The sequence below is a fragment of the Melanotaenia boesemani genome, chromosome 5 (assembly GCF_017639745.1).
Source record: "Melanotaenia boesemani isolate fMelBoe1 chromosome 5, fMelBoe1.pri, whole genome shotgun sequence".
Lineage (NCBI taxonomy): Eukaryota > Metazoa > Chordata > Actinopteri > Atheriniformes > Melanotaeniidae > Melanotaenia > Melanotaenia boesemani.
In genome coordinates this window covers 7028200-7049590 of record NC_055686.1, presented here as the reverse complement: position 1 = coordinate 7049590, position 21391 = coordinate 7028200, and the positions used below count along the sequence as shown (strand labels likewise).

Below are 21391 nucleotides of genomic sequence, written 5' to 3'. Positions count from 1 at the left end.
ATGAATAGATGACTGACCCTTGATTCCTAATAGTGAGGATGTGGATGGAAAACAGTATTATAGCATCAAATATTTTATTATAGTCGAGCATAAACATTTACAATAGGAGAAAAATGGAAGAAGAGTCAAAAAATAAAGGTAAAGCTTCTGTTTGTGATGTACGGCAAGGGAAGGTTAAACAATAAGTTTTTAGCAAGTGTGTAAGCTGCACAGGAACAGGAAGTCTCACCGACCATGTATTTATCTGTCAGTCAGTCTGATGCACTGACAGCAGCAAGACAACATGCAGGTCTCAGCTTTACACATCCAACTCTGTGAGTAACCATCTCTTTTTTTACTGTCATATCATCTCATAAACATCAATAATCTAACATGTATTCACAAAGAGGAGCATTTGCCTTGTTTCTGATATGTGGTTCCTTGTTTCTGCAGTGTTAAATGTGTTGATGCTTCTGGTTGTAGAAGATCAGGGCTGTTTCTGTGCTGACAGAACTGGTAAGATTATAACATCTAATGTACAATTTCAAACACTGATGTAAACATTTTTGGTTTTACTTAAATGTATCTTATAACAAGCTCTAAATTGTGCAAGAAAATAGAAGAGTGAATGGACGTAATGTAAAATATTGCCTATGGAGTCATGATTTAAGCATCTGTCATTCTTTTTAAAATATTTCAGACCTTTCATAGATTTTAACATTTTTTTTATTTTGATTATATTTGAGACAGTGTACCAGACTCTGTCATCTATTCTTTTCTAAAAACAAATAAGGTCAATTAAGAAAATGTATATTAAACCTAAGAAAATACTATAATATTCATTTTAAATAAGACTGGGGATTTTGCCCTCTCTTTTACTGAGAAAACCAGTTTAAAACCCAATAAAATTAAACTGTGCAACATGAGATACTTAAATTTATCGTCCTATAGAGGGCGTAAAACTCAATCATGCCAATGATAAGAATCATGTCAAATATAGATTAATATGTGCCATATCAACTATTTTAATGCTTAAATGAGGTAAGATATCATTGTTAATACAATTTCTGAAATATAATATGTGAGAAATACAGATAGTCTAACTGTCTTGAATTATTTATTTTATTTAAAATTATTTGCTCCTAAACTTTCAGTCTTGTTATCTTTGATAAGGTGTCTCCAGTTTTCTGAAGGATTGCCAAAGTTTTTCTTTGAATATTGATTTATTTTTCATTCATTTCAGTGCAGTGCTTGTACTGGATCTTTGTCAAAGGATTGTGTGGTTTATTTGTGCTTGTGCCAACACATAACAGACGATATAGTAAACAACTTGTTCTCGCTTGTCACAAACACACATCATCTGTTCCCATGTGCTGCATCTGTTAAAAAAAGGAAAGATCAGACAGTCTGCCAGACAGAAAACAGGATTTTAGCAGCAACAAGGTGATTCCCAAAGGGCTGTTAGCAGGAAACTTGCCTATCTCAGCATGGTGTGTCCTTAAAACATTTGAGGAAACTGGACAAATGGAAGACAAAAGAAGAAGTTGCTCTGGAAGACCTTTGGTATGTCCTCCAAGAAAAGTGGAAAGATATTACTTAAGTCTACTTAAAGAATTTCAGCTCAGTACTGGAGCTTTCCTCACAAATAAAAAACTCCTACCTGGTGACCTTTCTGATAGAGAAAAGGAAGCTACCATTTGTTCCCCAGCAGTCTCAATTAAACAAAAACAGCAAGTTTGTGTAAAATCCAGCATCATTTCCCGTCTCTGATCATCAAAATGTGTTTCGTTTTGTCAGAAGCATCTTTTCTTCGGGTTGTTCCAAACAAGCTGCAGCTCTTCGAGTATGACTCCGTGTCTTTTGACTGTGAGGGATTTGATGAATTCAGTGACTGGAGGGTGATGAAGAGGATCATGGGAGTCGAAGACTTATGTGGGACCGATGGGAACGTCTCAAGACATGGTTGTGAAATTCATCATGCATTTGCAGCGGACAGTGGGGATTACTGGTGTGAAGCTAAGGGAATAGGGAGGAGCAACTCTGTCAGCATCAGTGTTACAGGTATTACATTAATTAAATATCTCAATATTGTGTTTCAAACCATGCAGAAGCTTGTATTTCTGGTTGTACCATTTCTTAAGATGACAGCCTTTTAAAACTTGTCTTTCAGATGGTTCAGTGATATTGGAAAGTCCAGCGCGTCCCGTGACGACAGGAGAAACTGTAACCTTGCAATGCAGGAACAAGATAAAGTCTTTGGACTTTCTAACTAATTTTTATAAAGACGGTAATCTAACTGGGACTAGTTATGGAGGAACAATGACCATCCATGGCATTTCGAAGTCTGATGAAGGACTTTACAAGTGCAGCATGGTCGGTGCTGGAGAATCAGCAGAGAGTTGGATGGCTGTCAGAGGTGAGATGCAAGTAAATTTGAGACTCAGTGAAATATCACCCTGTGCTGCATCATTAAATCATTTTTTCTATTTCCTGTTTTAACAGCTATTCAATCACCTAAAGCAGAGACACATCTTCTTGAACATCTCTGCGCACCTCTGGCCTTCTTCTTAATCCCTGTGATGATGTTTGTCGTGAGTCTGCTATTCCTTGTGCTGGTGATGTGTCAAAAACACAGAGGTAGTGTAGAATTAAACAAGAAAATTGCTCAAATTTTGGTAAATCAAATCTTAACCCTCTTAAGTCTAGTGTATAATTGGCCGTTTTTTCTCCTTTTGTTTTTACCTTTATATTTCAGCTTTGAAACAGTTTAACTGCCTTGTTTGGTTTAATTGTATCCACACAACCTCTATGGTGTGATTTTGCAGTTATTAACACATTAAACCTAAAATCACGCAAAAAACATAAATTCAAGGAGAAAAAAGTTTTACTTTTTTTAGTGTGAAAACCACAAACATGTTAAACAAGCCATCTTTATAACTTAGAATGCAAAGAAACAACAAAGTTATAAACAACTATTTACATCTAAGTGCAAGTCAGGTATACATCTAATTACAAAACAATAAGTTATCACCATAAGATGGTACAGAAATGATGTGTTAAAACAAAAAAAATTCTGTCTACCACAAGACAGAGAGGACATCACAGGTTGGACATTTTTAGGCTGTGTTAGTCCTCCTGTCCACCAGGAGGCAGCACTTCAATCTGCCTTTGGTGGATTTTGGTCACTCCGTCACCTTTTCCTCCTCCTCAGCAACCCAGTGTGTCTTGTTGCGTCATAATTTCTTGATTGGTTGATATGGTGTTTTTTTTTCCACCAATAGAAAAGGTGTTGTTATTCTTTTCTGAGGCTTTTTCTTCTTTCTTGCCTGTTTTAACCTTATTTTATCCTACACCAATGATGGTGGACAAAGTTAGTTGTATAATGTTGATCAAAACTCTGGTTTTATTTGGTTCATCAACACAATTTAAAAACTGGTGTGTGGTCCGTACGGTTGACTGAAGCTTGAATAGATACTCTTGGTGCCACGTCATCTTAAATTGTTTAGTGATCTGGATGTGTCGGCCCGTCTGTAGACCTAGAGGGTAAAATTTATCAGACTAACTAATCAGAATAATGTATTTAAAAAAGAATGTTTTATTCTCTACTCATGCCATCATCACAGAATCTTCTTTTTTCTACTACAGTAATGTTCTGCTCTTTTTCGAAGACACCAAGACCTCAGTTATCCAACAATCAAACAGGTGAACTACACAAATTTGCCTTTTTAGAACATTGTTATCTTATTTCAATTTTTATTTATTTAAAAATGTTTGAAACATCGAGGTTTTTGACACCAGCTCCAGAAATGCTAACAAAGTTCTCCAAATCAACACTACCGAAACTCTGATGAACTGGGTTTCAGTGACAGCATCACACAGTTGTTGCACATCCATGATGAAAATCTCCCGTTCCACCACATCCCAAAGCTGCTCTGTTGGACTGAGATCTGGTGGCTGTGGAGGCTGTTGGAGTCCAGTGAACTCATTGTCATGTTCTAGAAAGCAGGTGGAGATGATTTGAGCTTTCTGACATGGTGCATTATCCTGCTGGAAGTAGCATCAGAAGATGCTACACTGTGGTTATAAAGGGATGGACATGGTCAGCAACAATACTCAGGTAGGCTGTGGTTGTTAAACCAGGCCACATTGGTACTAAGGGGACTAAAATGGGCCAAGAAAATATCCACAATACCCACATCACCAGCAATGTTGCTTCCACCAAATTCTGAGCCTAGGATTAATGTGGAGCTGAAATGGAGACTCATCAGACCAGCAATGTTTCTTCATCTTCTGTTGTCCAGTGTTGGTGAGTCTGTGTGAATTGTAGCCTCAGTTTCCTGGTCCCGGTGTGGTCTTCTGCTGCTGTAGTCCATCTGCTTCAAGGTTGGACGTGTTGTGTGTTCAGAGATGCTGTTGTGCAGACTTTGGTAGGAACCAGTTCTTATTGGACTTCCTGTTGTCTTTCAATCATCTCCAACCAGTCTGTCCATTCTCCTCTGACCTCTGACACCAACAAGACAGTCTGGTACAGACAACTGCTGCTCACTGGATATTTTCTTTTCTTCAGACCATTCTCTGTAAACCCTAGAGATGGTTGTGTGTGACAATCCCAGTAAATACTCAGACCAACAACCATGCCACACTCAAAGTCACTTAAATTTCTTTTCTTCCTCATTCTGATGCTCAGTTTGAACAACAACAAGTCGTCCTCACCATGTCTAAATGAGCAAATGTGTTGAGTTGCTGCCGTGTGATTGGTTGATTAGACATTTGTGTTAACAGGTAGTTTAATAGACGTTGCTACAAAAGTGGTCGGTGAGGTAAGTTTGTGCTTAAACTCAAACTAGCCTACAGCAAACAATGATGAAATGTTACTGAAACATACAAAATGCATATGGTGTTTGGTGTTATACCTTTTTAATACGTGCACCCTACATTACCCTCAGTTAGAAAAATCCTAGATTTGGTACCGACTGGAGATTATCTGAATATCTGATCCAAGAAAAAAAAAAAAAAAGCATGCATCTTTGGGATTATTGTTAAAAGTACAGATGAAAGATGAAACATGTTATCTTAATGAGATGTCTTCTCTCTAAGTTGTAACTTGGAGTGTCCAGCTTCAGAGTAACACACTAATCAGCACGCTTTCTCAGCAGGCATCAGCCGGTCTGTACCAGATACAGCTGCAGGTCCGCTCTATTACACAATACAGGATGTATGAAACAACTGAACGTCAGCACCAGGTGTTTGATTTCACTCATCTTTTATATTTCATTCATTTTAAAGAATCATGCAGCTTTTCACAAGACAGCTTTTATTCTGAAAAATAATCTTTTAAAAAACTGGACATGAGCTAGAGTTCTTTGGACATGGATTGAGAGTAGCATTACTTTGTATACAAATTACAGTAACATGTATAAAAATTCAGATCCCAAGTATAAAAATTTACTTAATGGAAATCTTTTGTCTTCTAGGTGACAGAAAGAATTTTCTTGAAGGTTCTGCTTTATTTTGCTGTGTGAGTTACAGTTGAAGTTGCTTTACATGCTGAAGGAACATTTTGATTACCATCTTTTCCATTTCATTTGTTTGTATGTTTCTTTTGTGCTGTTTATTACCCTGTATGAGTATGAGACTTTAAAAATAGCCTGACACGCTCCTCTTCATCATCGCGGTCATCATCAGCTGCAGTGATATTCTGAGGCCCGAGTCATCTCGCAGCGTCGGCGTCTTTTCTCCTCAGTATGTGGTTTAGACATGCTCGACATTTAAAACCACTGATTCTATCTGTGGTGTCTGTTAGCACGTCTGAAGCTGAGGTGGCTGTTAAGCACACTCGCTGTGGTCAAACACCCTTGTGACTTCTCTAACATTGTGTCCTGATGCACCTCCTGACCTGAACTTCACCCAAACTCTGAGCTCTTCATGTTAACAGACTTTTTTTTACTAATGTACCCCAGTATGTTGTGCTTTGTGAATCATGTGATGGCATGAAATTAAACTGGGGATTCACTGATTGTAAATTTCATTGCCAGTACTGACATAAAAAATTATAATTTGGCTAACAATGATAACTTTTATTAATTATTTCCCCTTTAATACCAAGAAAAATAGAAGTGGTTTGTCTTCCTGTGCTGGTCCTGTGATGGACCGGCGACCTGTCCAGGCTGTACCTGCTCTCACCTGCTGATGGCAAGATGTAAAATATGGTTTTTCTGCTCATTTTAAATCTGTATTTTCAGCCTGGTGCCATTAAATTTAACATTAATAATGTGTCATATCACATTGGATGTCATTGTATTCTTTTGTGTTTGCACATGTTTGCTTGTCATATTCAGTAATTTAAGCGATGACACTGTCATTTGTGTGGGTTTGTCTATCATTTTAATAACATATAAACTTGTGCAAAAAGCACAGCAAACACAGAATATGCAGGAAATAATGTGGTTCAGATGCCACAAAATCATGAATTTCCAGGGATGAAAACTTGTTTTGGACATCTGCTGTGCAGCAGAGGCCTTTTCAGTCAGAATCAAGACCTTGAGATTCTACAGCAGCCCGGCTTGGTCTATTTTATTTACACTGAGGTGAAGTATGTGGGAGGACAATTAAACCACTTTTGCACTGGATGAACCTGTCTTGTACTCTTTAGCATTATCAAGAAAGATATATTAAATAAATAAAAGTAGAAGTGAGACATGGAGTAAGGTGCTGAATAAAACAAAATAAAAATGATTAAACAAAAAGGATATGATATAAAATTAAAGTGTATTATGTATAATTGCCATTAGTTACATTGCTAAACTTTTCCCCAATGCTCAAAAGCAAGCATAACAACATGAATGTAACCAGATGGGCAAATAATAAGATGCAATGGCTTTTTAAGTGTGTATTTAATGCATTACTTTAAACAAAAACCATGTGTGTCTCTTTGACTTACATGCTACACTGTTAGTGACCTCAGCTATTAGCATAAAGTTCACTAGCTTAGAATAAGATTCCATTATACAAAGATGTGTTCTCACTTATTTTTATCACATTATTCATTCATATGACATCATCATCTCTGTATATTTTCCCCAATTTTGTCAGTTGCTCTGTGTAAACAAGCTTATCTTTGAGGAGTCAAACCTGCCTGTTAGGCAGATGCTGGTTTAGAGTTACTCTGGATGCTTTGCGCGCTCCAGTGGTGACTCTGTGCAACACACTCTAGCAACAGTGATACTGCATTTTCTCTTGCTTTTAGACACAATGAAAGAATTAAAAAAAAAAGTGGGAGAAAACACTGGGGAGGAGTCCAGTCCATTCAACTGGTAAAGCATCGAGAAGTGCTGCCCACCCATACAAAGTTTGAACTATAGAATATAACATCTTCCACTTTCTTAACTAAACAGTGGGTCTTTCATCCTACAAGCCTTTCACTGGCTGTCCATAGATAAAAAACAACACATCCCTTTGGTGGAAATGAGGCTTAGATGGTAATAATAATAGAATCTACAGATATCACCCCCTCCAAAACTTCCCCACACCCACCTGATGCCTTTCCCTTGAGTAACTTCAGACCACACATTCTGTGTAGATGTGAGCCCAACAATATCTATTTGGTATCACTTCACCTCATACAGCAGCCCAGGCTCCTTCCCCATCACTGAGGTTACATTTCACATCACATTAGCCAGATTCAGACACTGGCAATTTCAGCAAACAATCTGGGTTCTGTTCTTAATATTATTGTACAGTCCACCTCAGTAGCAGCTAACAAAGTTTGCAATAAAGTTATGGATTAAACTCTGGAAGCAGATCTCTTCATTTAGTGAAATATATAAACTTATATTCAAAGGAAATGTCTCCAAACTGTGTACAGTTGTGGTTGTTCTTGAACAAATGTTTAATTTTCCTTTCTTTTAACTCAGAGATTATTAGCATAACAAACAACACTTCAACAGACAGCTGACAAAGCTTTTTTTTTTTTGTCCATTTATATGTAAGACTAATAATTTCTATTATTTCTGCTTCTGATGCTATGGAAGCAATTTTTTTCAACACACTGGCCGCAGAAAGAAGCCACACAGGAAGAGACCTGCGTTTGCTAAAGTTTCACATCTGCCTGACGCTCAGTCAGAAACAAGAGGACATGGAGGTCACAGCTCTCTGCTTCAGACTGAGTGAGTACACAGCTTGTCTTCACTTCCTGGTTAGAAAAAAAAAAAAAAAAAAAAAAAGATAAGGTGTTTACATTTGAAGTTGAATTATTGCATTTTTCTTTAACAAATGAGCTTTGAGAGCACCTGTTGGAGATGCTAACAAAGAGTCTCATTGTTTCATTTTGTTGTTGTTTTTAGTGACTGCGATGATTCTGCTGTGGGCACAAGATCAGAAAGTTGGTGAGTACCAGATGGTTTTTAACTGGTATGCCAGTGTTATTTTGTAGGGATCCACTGATAACCGTATCAGGTATTGGGCCGGTAATATGTACCTGTACTCATATTCATACTCAGTATTCATAAAAGTCTTCCCAGTCTACAGAACCCAATACTAATGTGAGAAAACTAGGGCTGTCAAAATTAACGTATGAATGCAGAGATAAAGCTGTGAACCTGGTCCACGCTCCTTACTGGTGAACTGTAATGAAATTCATTAATATTCATACTGGTACTTGTATCGGCAAGTACACAAATGTAAGTACTTGTACTCACTTGTGTGAATGTGTTGTTGGTGCATTCTTATTATTTTGTGTTTAGAAGCGTTATATAGCCAGTAAAATGAATGAAAGGAGAAAACATGCTAGTTCAGAGGTCCAGTAAAAGTCTATATGATGTACTTTTTGTTTCCAGATGCAGCTTCTCTTCGTGTCTCTCCAAACAGGTTGCAGTTCTTTGTGTATGAAATGATCACTTTTAACTGTGACGTGGGCATCGATCAGGAAGTTAAACATGTTATCGAGGGGAAATCACCGTCATGTAGCTTAAATAGAAAGACAACACCAACAGGATCCATCTGCACTATTAAACATCTGTATTCAGAGGACAGTGGAGAGTACTGGTGTGGAGCCGAAGGCGTGAAGACAAGCATCATCAGTATCACTGTAACTGGTAAGTTTGTTGAAAGAAAACATCCGTGACTGAATCATAACCTGAGCTGAACATTAAACTCTTGTGGTACAGATGATTCTGTGATCCTGGAGAGTCCTGCTCTACCTGTGATGGAGAGAGAATCTGTGACCCTGAGCTGCAGAAACAAGATGGCTTCCTCCAACTTCACAGCTGATTTCTATAAAAATGGCCGCCACATTAACAGCAGCTCCTCAGGAACTGTGACCATCCACAGTGTTTCCAAGTCTGATGAAGGTCTTTACAAATGTGGAATCTCAGGAGTTGGAGAGTCAGCAGAGAGCCGGCTGGCTGTCAGAGGTGAGAATGCCAAAAGTATTGCGCCTTTTTGGAAATCCCATTCTTAATTATATTTTAGTGGTACCATATTTAGTCTTTTTCAGCCATTTGATGTCTTCTGGTATTAAAACACATTCTAATTTATGATACTTTAGAGCCAGAGGTTCCTAGTCTTCCCTCCTCTAAAAACACATCATGGATTGTTGTGACCGTTTCATTAACATTTGTGTTGGTGGCAGTGGGACTTTATCACTTTGGGAAAGCCTACTGGAACAGAGGTAAACCAGAAAAACCATGACACTGTTTGTTGCACTCATCTGTTTGATGTGCTGCCAATAGCTGACCTCTTGGCCTGAATTTTTTGACAGAGGAAAATTATTTCCCAATTTGAATTAAAGGTCCCATATTATACACTTTATTCCCAATCTGAGACCATTCATTAATATCTAAATGAAATATTTCCGCCATGGTATGGACAAATCGACCCTCAGTTTGAGTGCAGCGGCTTCTCTTCACCTCCCTCTTTTTAGCAGCTTCAGAAATGTGCCGTTTATGGTGGGCGGAACCCTGGTGGAGCAGCTCAGCTGTTGGCTCCGCCCATCGCATCGCCCATCATGAGGTGATTGACAGGTTAGGCCTTAGCGGTTACTAGACGCTGATTACAGCGTAGTGAAGGATAAACAAACGCCGGAACACCGGAACCCATTCCTGAAGAAGTTCGAGCAAGAAGACTAACAGGACGTTAGTGAAAGGTTAGTGTGACTTTTACTCGTCCAGCCAGTAAAATTTCAGCCATTCCATTAGTCCCTGTCTTGAATTTTTTCCCCCTCTTTTGTAACTATGTTCATGGATGATGCCCGTTCATGCCGCTCTCGTGAACAGCAGCGTTATGGCAACTGGTAGAGACGCTGTCGTTCTCCCTTACCAGTTTGAGCCAGAGTCAGACCCAGAAGGAGAGATATCTGAGGAGGGTCCATCGCTCTGTGGGGAGTGGTTATTGTCCCTTATGACGTCATAACGTACACGCTTTCAAACAAGCTCATTTCAGCGCTTACTTCCCTAGAGGTGGAGCAGGGGGGAGAGAGAGCGCCTGAAAGAGTTTCACACTTACGGGTCTCCTACACATGCGGGGGGACCAGTATGACTGTTCCAAAACCATTAAAAAGTGAATTTTGCATAATATGGGACCTTTAATGTCTGCATGTTTTAAATATCAATACATTTTTCTACTGATTGCACCATCTTTAACATTTCTGTCCTGCAGTGTTGCCCCTCCTATCAACTGTGGTGTGTTTAGGCTCAGGAGAGGATAGAACAGGTGAGGACACAAACCATGTAAGAAAATCTGCAAAAGTTCTGCAATATTTCTTTAAGCTGCATTTCGTACCAGGCCTGTACAAGCCCCACTGACCCTAAATACAGCATTTTCAGCCCCGTGTATCCGACAGATATAGTGTGTAACAATGATCATGTTAATCAGCCAAAGCATTATGATCGTCCAGTGTGGATTTTTACATTTTAATAAAATCAGCCCAGTGACATTGACAGGGGATTTAATGTACAGCAGGGATCCTCATTCCTGGTCCTCGATGGCTGGAGTCCTAAAACCTGCAGTACCCCAGCTTTTGAGGACCAGGATTGAGGATCCCTGATGTAGTGTCTCATTACTGTATATATTTTAATCATTGCTTATATATTGTCCATCATGTCTGAAGCTGCACCTATATATCAATGGAAACTGTAAAATGTGTGTTTTTCAGTGTCTGAAGAGGCCGGTGGAGCTGATGAAGAAATACTAAGATATGCTGTAGTGACAATAGACAGAAGAAAGCAAGGTATTTGGCAGGGAAATTAGGTTTTGTTTAGGGGTTTATCTTACTTTCCTGTTGTTGTCTATGTTCTTATTCTTTGATTTTTTCTGTTCTGTTTTCTTGTCAGGCTTGTGTTAATGTTGATATCCTTCATAGCGCCATCAGTTTTACTTCCTATGGTATTTTCTTTAGTTTTACTTTCCTACGTTTGCATCACAGCAGGGTTTCTGGTGATGATGCTACTCAGCTGTTTTGTGTTTGTCGTTAAACTCTGTATAAACGCTGCCTGTTTTTTTGGCTCCTCCCTCCACTTATCATAGCCAATCAAGACGGAAAACAGTTCCATTATTTTTTTTTAAAAAAGCCAATAAACTAAGACTACTTAACATTTAGTGGCTTTTGTCTCACCTCAAACCTTAAAGCCATGAACACATTAGCTCTCCTGTCAGCAGAGCAGTCTGTAATCTCTTCTCTTGCCTTGTATGAGACCATGATTACCAGATCAACTTAATCTGGATTCAATCTGCTGATGTTCTTCCATCCATCTATAAACTGCCTCCACTCTCTGTCAGATGCAGACAGATTGGTGCAAAGTATGTGTTTTAGCCCCAACTTTGGTCATTTGAAGACAAGCCCAACCAGGAAGTGACCACAGTCTGATGACTGGAATGATAAGATTTTATCTGGGGGTTGGTTCTGGTCCCACAGTTGAAAGCACAGCATGTAAAGACTCCATCCACCTTGTTTACTTTTTTAAAGAAGAAATTGTAGTTTATTAAAAGACTGACATGTGCTTTGGTGTTGAAGTGCTCACATCATATCAATGCTTAGGGTCAGGACTACGGCTGCTAAGGGTTGTACAGTATATCAGGGTACGAACAAACAGCACGTTTGGTAGTTTTTTGTGGTTGACTTGTGTGAGTGATAACTGATGAGAAAGCACGACTTGTAATTTGGAAACTGATGTAATTCTGTTTCAGCAGAACCAGGACTCTCCATCTTTCCAGCCACATCAGCACAAGCAAGCCAACCTTTAACAGAGGAAATCTTCTATTCAGTGATCCGCTAGGTAAGAAGAAAGGCTAAGCTGGATTTTATGTCGCATTCTCACAATGTTGAGAGTATTAGAGATCAAACACAACCAGGTTACAGCTCCTGCTTAGATTTATTCATATTTCACAGGGGATCACCTAGATTTATTTATTTTTATATCCATTCCCAGTCAGCAGACATGCTTGTGCTGAATCTGGACTACTTTTGGCAAATATGGCTCAAGACCTTCCTTATGGGAATTCCCTTGTGGGTCACAAGGTTGTGGAGGTCGTGCGGCTGAGTTTTGGTAGTTACACTCACATTTAGTCAAAGCTGAGAGTCAAGGCCAAATTTGGGTCAAAAATTTATTGTTATCTGGCTACTCTTTCAATCCTAAAATGACCTCAACCAAATTCAAGCTTATTCCTGGAAGTGATCCAATACAAACAACATCCTTTATTCCTTATTTGCTCCTTGTCCACATACAGGATAAAAGTTTCTGTTGTTCTGCTTCTCTGAGTGCAGTTAGTTTAATTTTAGTTTTAAGTTTTGCTTTGATATTTGACTACATCATTTTAATATCTTGACTGCAAACTTGCAACAAATGACACAAAGATAAAATGGCATTATTTCAGCTACATCAGGAAAATATGTGGCGACTTCATATTTCTGTAAACAATAAAAATCACGTACAGTACACAGGAGCATACTGTTGTACATAAAACCTGTTCACAAAGTCTTCATGCCTTATATAAAGTGTGCTACTTATCATACAGTAGTTTCCTTTTCTAATTAGAAGAATATGTGCAAGAACTACAAGTGTAAATTTTAAAGGAAGCTGCTGATGTACATTGATGTTTATTGTTGAGTCAGTGTACGAATTGTTTTAAAGGAAGAAGTCATATCGCTAAAGAACTGATTCAGTTGGACCCTGATAAAAGTTATAAGAATAAATTCCATTATTTTAGAACATATATTTCTTGAGGTTTATTTAAAATATTTCTTATTAAACTTTGGTATCTAGCTCAGTTTATATAAAGAATTTTTAATGTTATAGATATTTTTAGGAAAGGTTCCCAAACTTTGTATGCTGTATTGTGTTACGTCCCCCCTTTTGTCCAGGGGTCAATAGGATAGTAACACAGAAACGGCCGGACCAAGGATAAATAAACACAACACAAACAATCCTTCTCCGGCAAATGTTAAACAATAAAATAAACAAATCAAACTAAAAGTGTCCCTTTCGGGTTTTTAACAATTACCTTTAACACTACTAATTACCAAAAGAAACCAAAAATGTCCCCAAAACGGGCTACATGCTCACAGGCGGACTATTTAACGAACAAAATAAACACACTCTCTCAGGCGGACTTCTATCAAAACAAAACCAAACTCCTAATAAACTAAACACAAAACCTCCTTCTTTCAGGCAGGGACGGTACTAAAGCTCAGAACACAAAAAGGTATTTAACATTTAACCAACTACACAGGGAAGTCTCTTAACCACACAATCCAAAATCCTTCTCAAACTGGCAGGCATGTGTCCCACAGTCCACAGCTGCCCCGAATGATGGTAACGATGCCGTCTTAAAGGAGGCCTCTTCTCCGGATTGGTTAGCTAGTTGGGGAGTGAAGAGTAAGGCGGCCAATCAGGAAGCAGGAGAGGCGGGTGCAGGGCAGTCTCCGTAGTTACCAGCATCTCTTGAATCTCTCACTCCTCCTGGCTTATAAGCCGGCGGGCGTAACAATTGGATGTAAGATAACTCTAGTATAGTTTAAACAAAAAAAAAAAAAAAAAAAAGAAAAGAACAGAATAATGCTAAAGCCAGTCTGAAAACAGTTGATTCCTAAAAGACTTGTTTTACAATAAGAGAAATGCTATTTACAGTCCCTATTTATGGATAAAATATTACCTTCAATGTTTTGTTTGTTTTGTTTTTATGTTTACATTTCTAATGTATAGCTCATGTGTTTCACAGGTTCCTGAGAAAGAGCTGACAGATGGAGGAGCATTAAAATCTTGTTCAGACTCGTGGGTGCTCTGGGCAGTTGCAAAACGTCTGTTTTGCAACCATGAATACAAAACCTGTATTATTACAGAGGAGCTATGTACACATTCACTCTCATATGTCCTTATTGTATTATTAGATTGCTAGTGTTTCTATGTTAATAAATATATTAAAATAAATGCTAACCCTTGTTTACTTTCAGACATAGAGAGTAACTTGACTATATTCAGATTAAATGATGGTTTATGCTGTAAGCCACACTGATGCAGTGTGAGTATGCGTCATGTTATTTTACTAAGTAAAGAGTCTATTTTAAAACACGTAAATGTAAGCTCATATTTTTAGACTAAGATTTAAAGTTACCAGTTAGTTTCAGACTCCAACAGGTCATTCATCAACATTCATCTTTGTAAGAGCTGCTTTTAATAACGACGTAGACTGAGCTGAACTCCATCAGTGTGAGACTTGGATGTCAGGAGTTCAGGTTCAGGTTCTGACCCAGTCTCAATATATATTAGTATTTTCACCTCAGCTGTTGATGTTGAGCAGCTCAGTCTCTCAAAAGTTTGTCCACATTTCCAAAACAAGTGAGTTACACAAAGGCTAAATTATGAGAACATTTTAACTACTTTCTCTGTATCAGAAAGTCTTAATATTATGCCAGAAGTACTGGATGTGAGCCTGCAAAAATCACATGTTTGAAACCCAGTTACATCATCTCTGGGACCATATAAGATTAAGATTCACTAAGTGTAGTCATGTTACAGTTGAAGGCATACTTGACTTTACATAAGACAGTCAAGTAAAATTTTAAAATGCAGATGTAGGCAGGAAGTGTAAAAATTTCTCTATTCTCTGGGCTTTATTGTGAAGTTCTGTTTTTAACTGTAGACCAGAACAGTTGGTATGAAATTGTGCTATCTTTTAGACAACAGGGACTTTAGTCCAGCCTGAAATGTCTTTTGTCATACTGTGTTGACTTCAAGTCCTTTAGACATCCGTTATGGTGTTTTTGACTATTTGCCTTAGTATCGCTATCATCAGCTGAGCTACTGGTTGATGTACATTCACACAGATGTTTATAACTGTGAAAACTAATTTTAGTTTGAATTGCTCAGTTCATCATGTATTCCAATGGTGAAATTTTAATCTAAAGTTGTAAACGTTCGCAGACTTTTCCTCAGCTAAAGTTAACCAATTAAATCAGTGAAGCAGTAAGTACTAGCCAATTGCAAGCAGAGTAAGGTGGGTCATGGTCCAGCTATCTCTGTTGGAGAAATCACAATTAGGTTTGCACATGTAACTGAAAGTTTCACATCACTGGCCTTTAGAAGTGGGTATATGTCGTATACCCTGGACTACACCACTGCTAACCAGTGCAGGAAATAAATTATTGAAAAATAATATTCTTAGAGGGTCATTTTCTAAGACATCCCACTAAAATTTCTAACTGTCTCTATGCTGACGATGTCCAACTACACTTTTCGTTTAGGGTGTCTAAGTTTCACAAATTATCCAGTCTAAATGATTGATTGATAAAATTAAAATGGCTGAGTGACAATTTCCTTCAGTTAAATAGTAATAAAACAGAAGTTTTGATTATTGTTCCATTTAACACAGGTTAAACTAGTGGTTGTACACAATGTTTAAAGTTAATTATTTTGAATAAAACTTTGAATCAGCTGCTTTTTTAAACATGGAATTTAAGTAAAGAAAATTTATGCAGCCTCAGCTCTTTTTCAGTTCATTTTATTTTCAGCAGTGGATGTAAAACCTCCACAAAAGATAAAAGGTACATGATGACTAAGTTGTGTGCTTGTTTGTTCGTTCCTACCACTTTTGTCAAATTATGTAGATGCACAATAGAAGCAAATTCTCTGTCCTGTGTCTCCGAAAATCTGTTTTCTATATGTCAGTCTGATCCTCTTCTTTACTTTTCCAACACCTCCTCATCATGTCTTCTCCATTCTTTAATTCACTTAAAAAAAAGAGTTGAACCGAAATAAATGCAATTCATACTAATAGGGTATGTGAGTAGTGTTGTGTTTGTTGGTTGGTTTGGTAGCAAGATTACACGAAGAACAAAAATCTAATTTGTAAGAAAACTTAGTGGAAAAAAGAACAACCTGTTTCTTTGAACTGTTTAAATGCTCCTTCATAAAGAATTTCTGCAGGATATTTATAAAGAAGCATTTACCAACAGCTATGCAGTTAAAGCAGCACATTAAGACAGTTGTAACCAGTCTCCAGAAGCTGGAGGGGGTTCATGCAAACCGCCCACATCAAAGGGTTATTACAACACACAATAACTGACTCTCTCTCTCTCTCTCTCTGTCACACACACACACAAGTTAAAAAGATTTATCCAGCTCTTTGGCACAACTCAGCACTGAATAATAAAAAAAAAATCTTACGCCTAAGATGATACTGTGTGATGAAATCATTGTAATTAAACCAAGGAGTATTGTAAGCGGGGAAGGGAATAAAATAAATAAAACACTCTCTAGCACAACAGCACCTGTGTCCAACAGGTACTCAGAGCTTTTAAAAGCAGTCAGAACCTTCAGCTGCAGAGGAACAACACTTTGCTCACTGGGGTGAACTCCACCACAAAGGAGCTCATGTTGGGGCTTATAAGTATCCCCACACCCGCCTGATGCCTTTCCCCTGAGTAACTTCGGAGCACACATTCTGCGTAGACGTGAGGCCAACAATATCTGTTTGGTACCACTTCACCTCACACACCAGCTCAGGCTCCTTCCCCATCACTGAGCTTACATTTCACTTCATTAGCCAGATTTTAACACTCACAATTTCAGCAAACAATCTTCTTAAAATTATTGTTCAGTCAATCTCAGTAGCCGCTAACAATTGTTGCTGGAGTGGTTCCCTATGAGATGCTGCCGCTTTACTCTCAATGATGATTAATGATGTACAATTATTTTTACCTTTGCAGTTTGTACCCTATAAACACCAGTATAGCTAAATTAGGGTTCAAGATGGCCCACACAGGTAAAATACCAGTCAACAGCAGTGCCTTTGAAGGTGCCACCTTTGTACGACTTGTCCTACGACTTGCTCTCTGTCTGAAGGAATGAGTTGTGGGCAAACAATATTCTTGTTTTTTGACATTGCATCCATGTAGCCAACTGCCTCTATTCTGAGCATACTTATTCCTCTACTTGTTTGTGTACTATGTTTATTAGAGTATTTCACCAGGGGGAACATTTGCAAACTCTTATTGAATGGAGTTGCTGAATTTGGAGAGTTTCTATGTGGCTGGATAGCTCAGTTGGCAGAGCATTCTTCTCCCATGTGGGAAGAGTTCAAATCCCCCAGAACATTAACACCTTCCAGTTGGATCCTTAGGTAAGACCCTTAACGCTACTGCCTAGCCACTGTAAGTCACTTTGGATAAAAGTGTCTGCTAAATGCCTGTAATAATAATTTTTACCGCTGTTAACTCTGTGACCATATGTCCAAATAATTTTGTCCATACAATCCCCCTACTAGTTGCTTTCATAATGGAAGTTGTGAAAACAGCACAGATTTCCGAAGACGTGCACAAACAAGCTTTAAAAAGTCAAAACATGTGAGGCAGCCATGATGGACATGCCTACATGTAATCTAAATTATATTCTCTGCCTAACTCCTCGATCATGACCTTTCCGCTTTCAAAATGTTTTTAAGTCTACCTTTTGTAAAAATCAGTTACAGACCAAAGCAATGGATCATACTGGACTAGCATTAGCCCCGCCCACTGACTTTGATGGGCTAGACTGACAGATAAAATAAATTCATGATGCTCTGCAACACAGAACCATGAAATAATTAATTGAATAGTGAAATAATTATATATGTTTTTACGTATATGCATTTGTATTTTGTATTTTAATTAATAAATTATACATTTAATTGTCATTTTAATTATTTAATGACACATAATATATAATTTTTTAAATTATATATTCGATGTGGCACTTTTACTCCTCCATAGTGTGAGGACCAGATACAGCTTCTCTTCGTAGCTCTCCAAACAGGTTGCAGTTCTTTGTGTATGACAGTATCACTTTTTACTGTGACGGTGGCATCGATCAGGAAGTAAAACACGTTATCAAGGGGAAATCAGTAAATCCAGTAAACACTCCAGGCAACAGAATTCTGTAGGACAGCCGGGAGGCCGCGGCCACCATTCAGCCTCTCAGCTGCATGGTTGAAACAACACATTAGAACTGCTGTAACCAGTCTCCAGAAGCTGGAGGTGGTTCATTGTGGGTTCAAACCACCCACAATGAAGGGCTATTACAACATACAATAACTGTCTCTCTCTCTCTCTCTCTCTCTCTCTCTCTCTCTCTCACACACACACACATACACACACACAGGACTGTAGACAGCAGCAAACAAAACTGGTCTATCTATCTATCTATCGATTTATCCACATATCAACCTATCTTTCTTTTTTTATTTATACATATATCCATATCTCTACCATTCTTTTTTCTTTTATTTCCTTCTTTCTTTTTTTTTCTCTCTTTCTTTCTTTTTACCTGGAGGGCACAGACATTATTTATCTAACTCTTTGTAAAACTCCGTAACAGTTGAGTTGAGACACTCTTCTTTTCCTAGAAACACATCAACAAGCTTTGTGTTCAGGTCTTTGTTCAGTTCTTGGTTCAGTTCTTGGTTCAGTTCTTGGTTCAGTTCCTTCCCGGTCTTTGTGGGGATACGTTCTTTTTTAGGTTGATTAGTGTTCTTGCTCCAGTGAGCACCTGCAAGCCACTTCTTCTTGATGGAACTATAACAGCAAAATGCTGACCAGAGCATTTTAGGAATATTAACCCTGTTTTTTAGAATATTGTCAGCACTGGGCTGTGCTCCAACCACTACAAATCCTTCAGTGACATTGTTACTGGTGATACAGAACTTTTCCATCATACAATTTCTCTGCTTGTGGAACTGTGTTAGGGTGAATGTTGATTTTCTGTCATTAACCTCAGGTCCATGAGAACTTGAATATGAATGACCCCTAGCCTTTGTTGTTTTTTATAGTCATTGTCAATGGCCTGCTTTTCATAATTATTAGGCTTATAGTTCTTCATGTTTTCGTCTTCACACAATGAAAGCTGTGAAATTCAGAAGTCAGAGTCAGTGGCACAGATACATGATCAAGACAAAAAAAAAAAAAGAAAATATTCTGAAAATTCTTTGTCTACATTTTTGGACACAAACCAAAGCTGACACACACCAGCTGGTTAACACTAGAAGTCCCACAGCTGGAAAATTTGGGACATTTTTTAATGGAACGAAGTGTGTTAGTGGTACCTATTCAAGATAAAAACTAATTCTAACATAAACCTTTCTGCACGGAAAACAATTTTAATATTAAATATTATCTATCTATCTATCTATCTATCTATCTATCTATCTATCTATCTATCTATCTATATTTTTATTTTTGACGTAAAACAATAAAAGCGTGAAGCAATGAAAACAAACTTTAAAAGAAATTAAATAAACAATGAAAAACAAGCTAAAATAAAATAGATAAAATGCAAGAAATAAAGTTCCAGTGTGGGGAATTTAATAGTTTTGATAAAAGGCAGCAAATAGAAGTTTTTTTTTTACCCTGATTTAAAACTGCTGACAGTTTCAGCAGACCTGCAGTTTTCAGGGAGTTTGCATAAATGCTAAACGCTGCCTCTCCACGTTAAGTTCTGACTCTGGGAACAGAAAGTAGACCTGACCCTGATGACCTGAGGGATCTGGTTGGTTCATAACGAACCAGAAGATCCAACAAGATATTTAAATCAGTTCTTTGAGAGACAGGAAGCCAGTGTAAAGATCTGAGGACTGGAGTTATTTGATCTACTTTCTTGGTCTTCGTGTGGACTCGAGCAGCAGCGTTCTGGACTAACTGCAGCTGTCTGATGGAGTTTTTAGGGAGACCTATGAGGACAGCATTACAGTAGTCCAGTCTACTAAAAATAAATGCATGGACAATTTTTTTTTAAAACCAAAACACCAAGACCGTGTTGATGCTTGGATCAACATAGACATGCAGCTATTCATATTTATCTATATTACAAGAACGGCGAAACAATAAGAGCTGCATGATTGCAGCTCTTATTGTTTCACACAAAGTTCTCCACACAAAGATTAACCATCTTTGTGTGTAGACATCAATGAATGGTTTATATATTTTTTTATAAAACGATAGGACATTTTTACAAGTAAAAGTCCTCATATTTCAGTACTTTCTGATAAAAAGTTCTGATATGTTTACTAATAATCTCACCAGTTTACTGGTAAGGAGTGAAACAGAATGTCAGATGTGAAAAATGAGTGGTTAAATATGTGATACGTAAAATGGGTCATGCTGCGGGGTATTTATATATATGTATATATATATATGTGTGTGTGTGTGTGTGTGTGTGTGTGTGTAGATCAGAATTCATATACCATTATCTCACTAACCGTCTCCATGAATGTCACAACTGAATTAAACAGCCAACAGAACATTGGTTAAATTCTAATGAAACTGGTGGTGTAAACTAGTTGTTCCCACACAACACACCCTTTCCAGTAATACTTATTAAGTAACCTGTGTAACGGTGAGTCTCGCCTCCTCTGGCCTCCTTGTATAAAAGCCTGTAAATTCATGAGAAGTCAGTCTGATTCTGGTTTCCTGCTTTCAAAGATCCTCTGAAGGTAAGAACTGCTCCTTAACTCACATTTCATGCAATATATCTGACCACAGATGCCGTCATTAAAAAATTTAACTGCTGGATAACTTAATATAAATGTTGTATAATAAGTAAATGTAAAGCATGTTGTTACCATAGAATTAATTAAATAAATCTGAGTACAAATTACAGCCAGAGATACTATTATATTCACATATAATAGTACAGGTTAAAACATCATTGATAGCTAGAATGCAAATTAATTCTGGGCAGTAATAGAAGGAAAAAGAAAAAACATTAAAACAAATAGGCACATACGAATGTTTTTTTTTTTTTAACTGGTAATAAAAACAACATATGAAAATAATCACTGGATCTCAAACAGATTAACTGGTTTCCACTTCTGTAATGAAGTCATGAAGATGGAAATAACTCAGTTATAAACACAAACATTTTTCTTTTATTTTATCTTTGTTCAGTAGGAG

The 21391-nt window shown here is 37.7% G+C and overlaps 2 protein-coding genes across 2 annotated transcripts; both read left to right on the top strand.

The window, feature by feature from the left end:
* The first annotated feature begins 283 nt into the window (after positions 1-283).
* LOC121640306 (low affinity immunoglobulin gamma Fc region receptor III-like) lies at positions 284-5734 on the top strand. The gene is made up of 6 exons (XM_041986018.1): positions 284-314; positions 433-495; positions 1777-2040; positions 2150-2395; positions 2482-2570; positions 5627-5734. The coding sequence occupies exons 1-6, from the start codon at positions 284-286 to the stop codon at positions 5732-5734; spliced, it is 801 nt and encodes a 266-aa protein (XP_041841952.1).
* Positions 5735-8329: 2595 nt separating this feature from the next.
* Positions 8330-11317, top strand: LOC121640305 (Fc receptor-like protein 5). The gene is made up of 6 exons (XM_041986017.1): positions 8330-8363; positions 8814-9071; positions 9144-9389; positions 9524-9646; positions 11129-11203; positions 11307-11317. Exons 1-6 carry the CDS (start codon positions 8330-8332, stop codon positions 11315-11317), a joined length of 747 nt encoding a protein of 248 aa, XP_041841951.1.
* The last annotated feature ends 10074 nt before the right edge of the window (positions 11318-21391 follow it).

Bases quoted from the DNA above. Each gene is read 5' to 3' on its own strand.
- LOC121640305 (XM_041986017.1), top strand. From the start codon at position 8,330: ATGATTCTGCTGTGGGCACAAGATCAGAAAGTTG. The intron at 9,390-9,523 runs GTGAGAATGCCA...ATGATACTTTAG, and splicing joins GAGCCGGCTGGCTGTCAGAG to AGCCAGAGGTTCCTAGTCTT. The intron at 9,647-11,128 runs GTAAACCAGAAA...TGTGTTTTTCAG, and splicing joins GAAAGCCTACTGGAACAGAG to TGTCTGAAGAGGCCGGTGGA.
- LOC121640306 (XM_041986018.1), top strand. From the start codon at position 284: ATGCAGGTCTCAGCTTTACACATCCAACTCT. The intron at 496-1,776 runs GTAAGATTATAA...TCGTTTTGTCAG, and splicing joins TTTCTGTGCTGACAGAACTG to AAGCATCTTTTCTTCGGGTT. The intron at 2,396-2,481 runs GTGAGATGCAAG...CTGTTTTAACAG, and splicing joins GAGTTGGATGGCTGTCAGAG to CTATTCAATCACCTAAAGCA.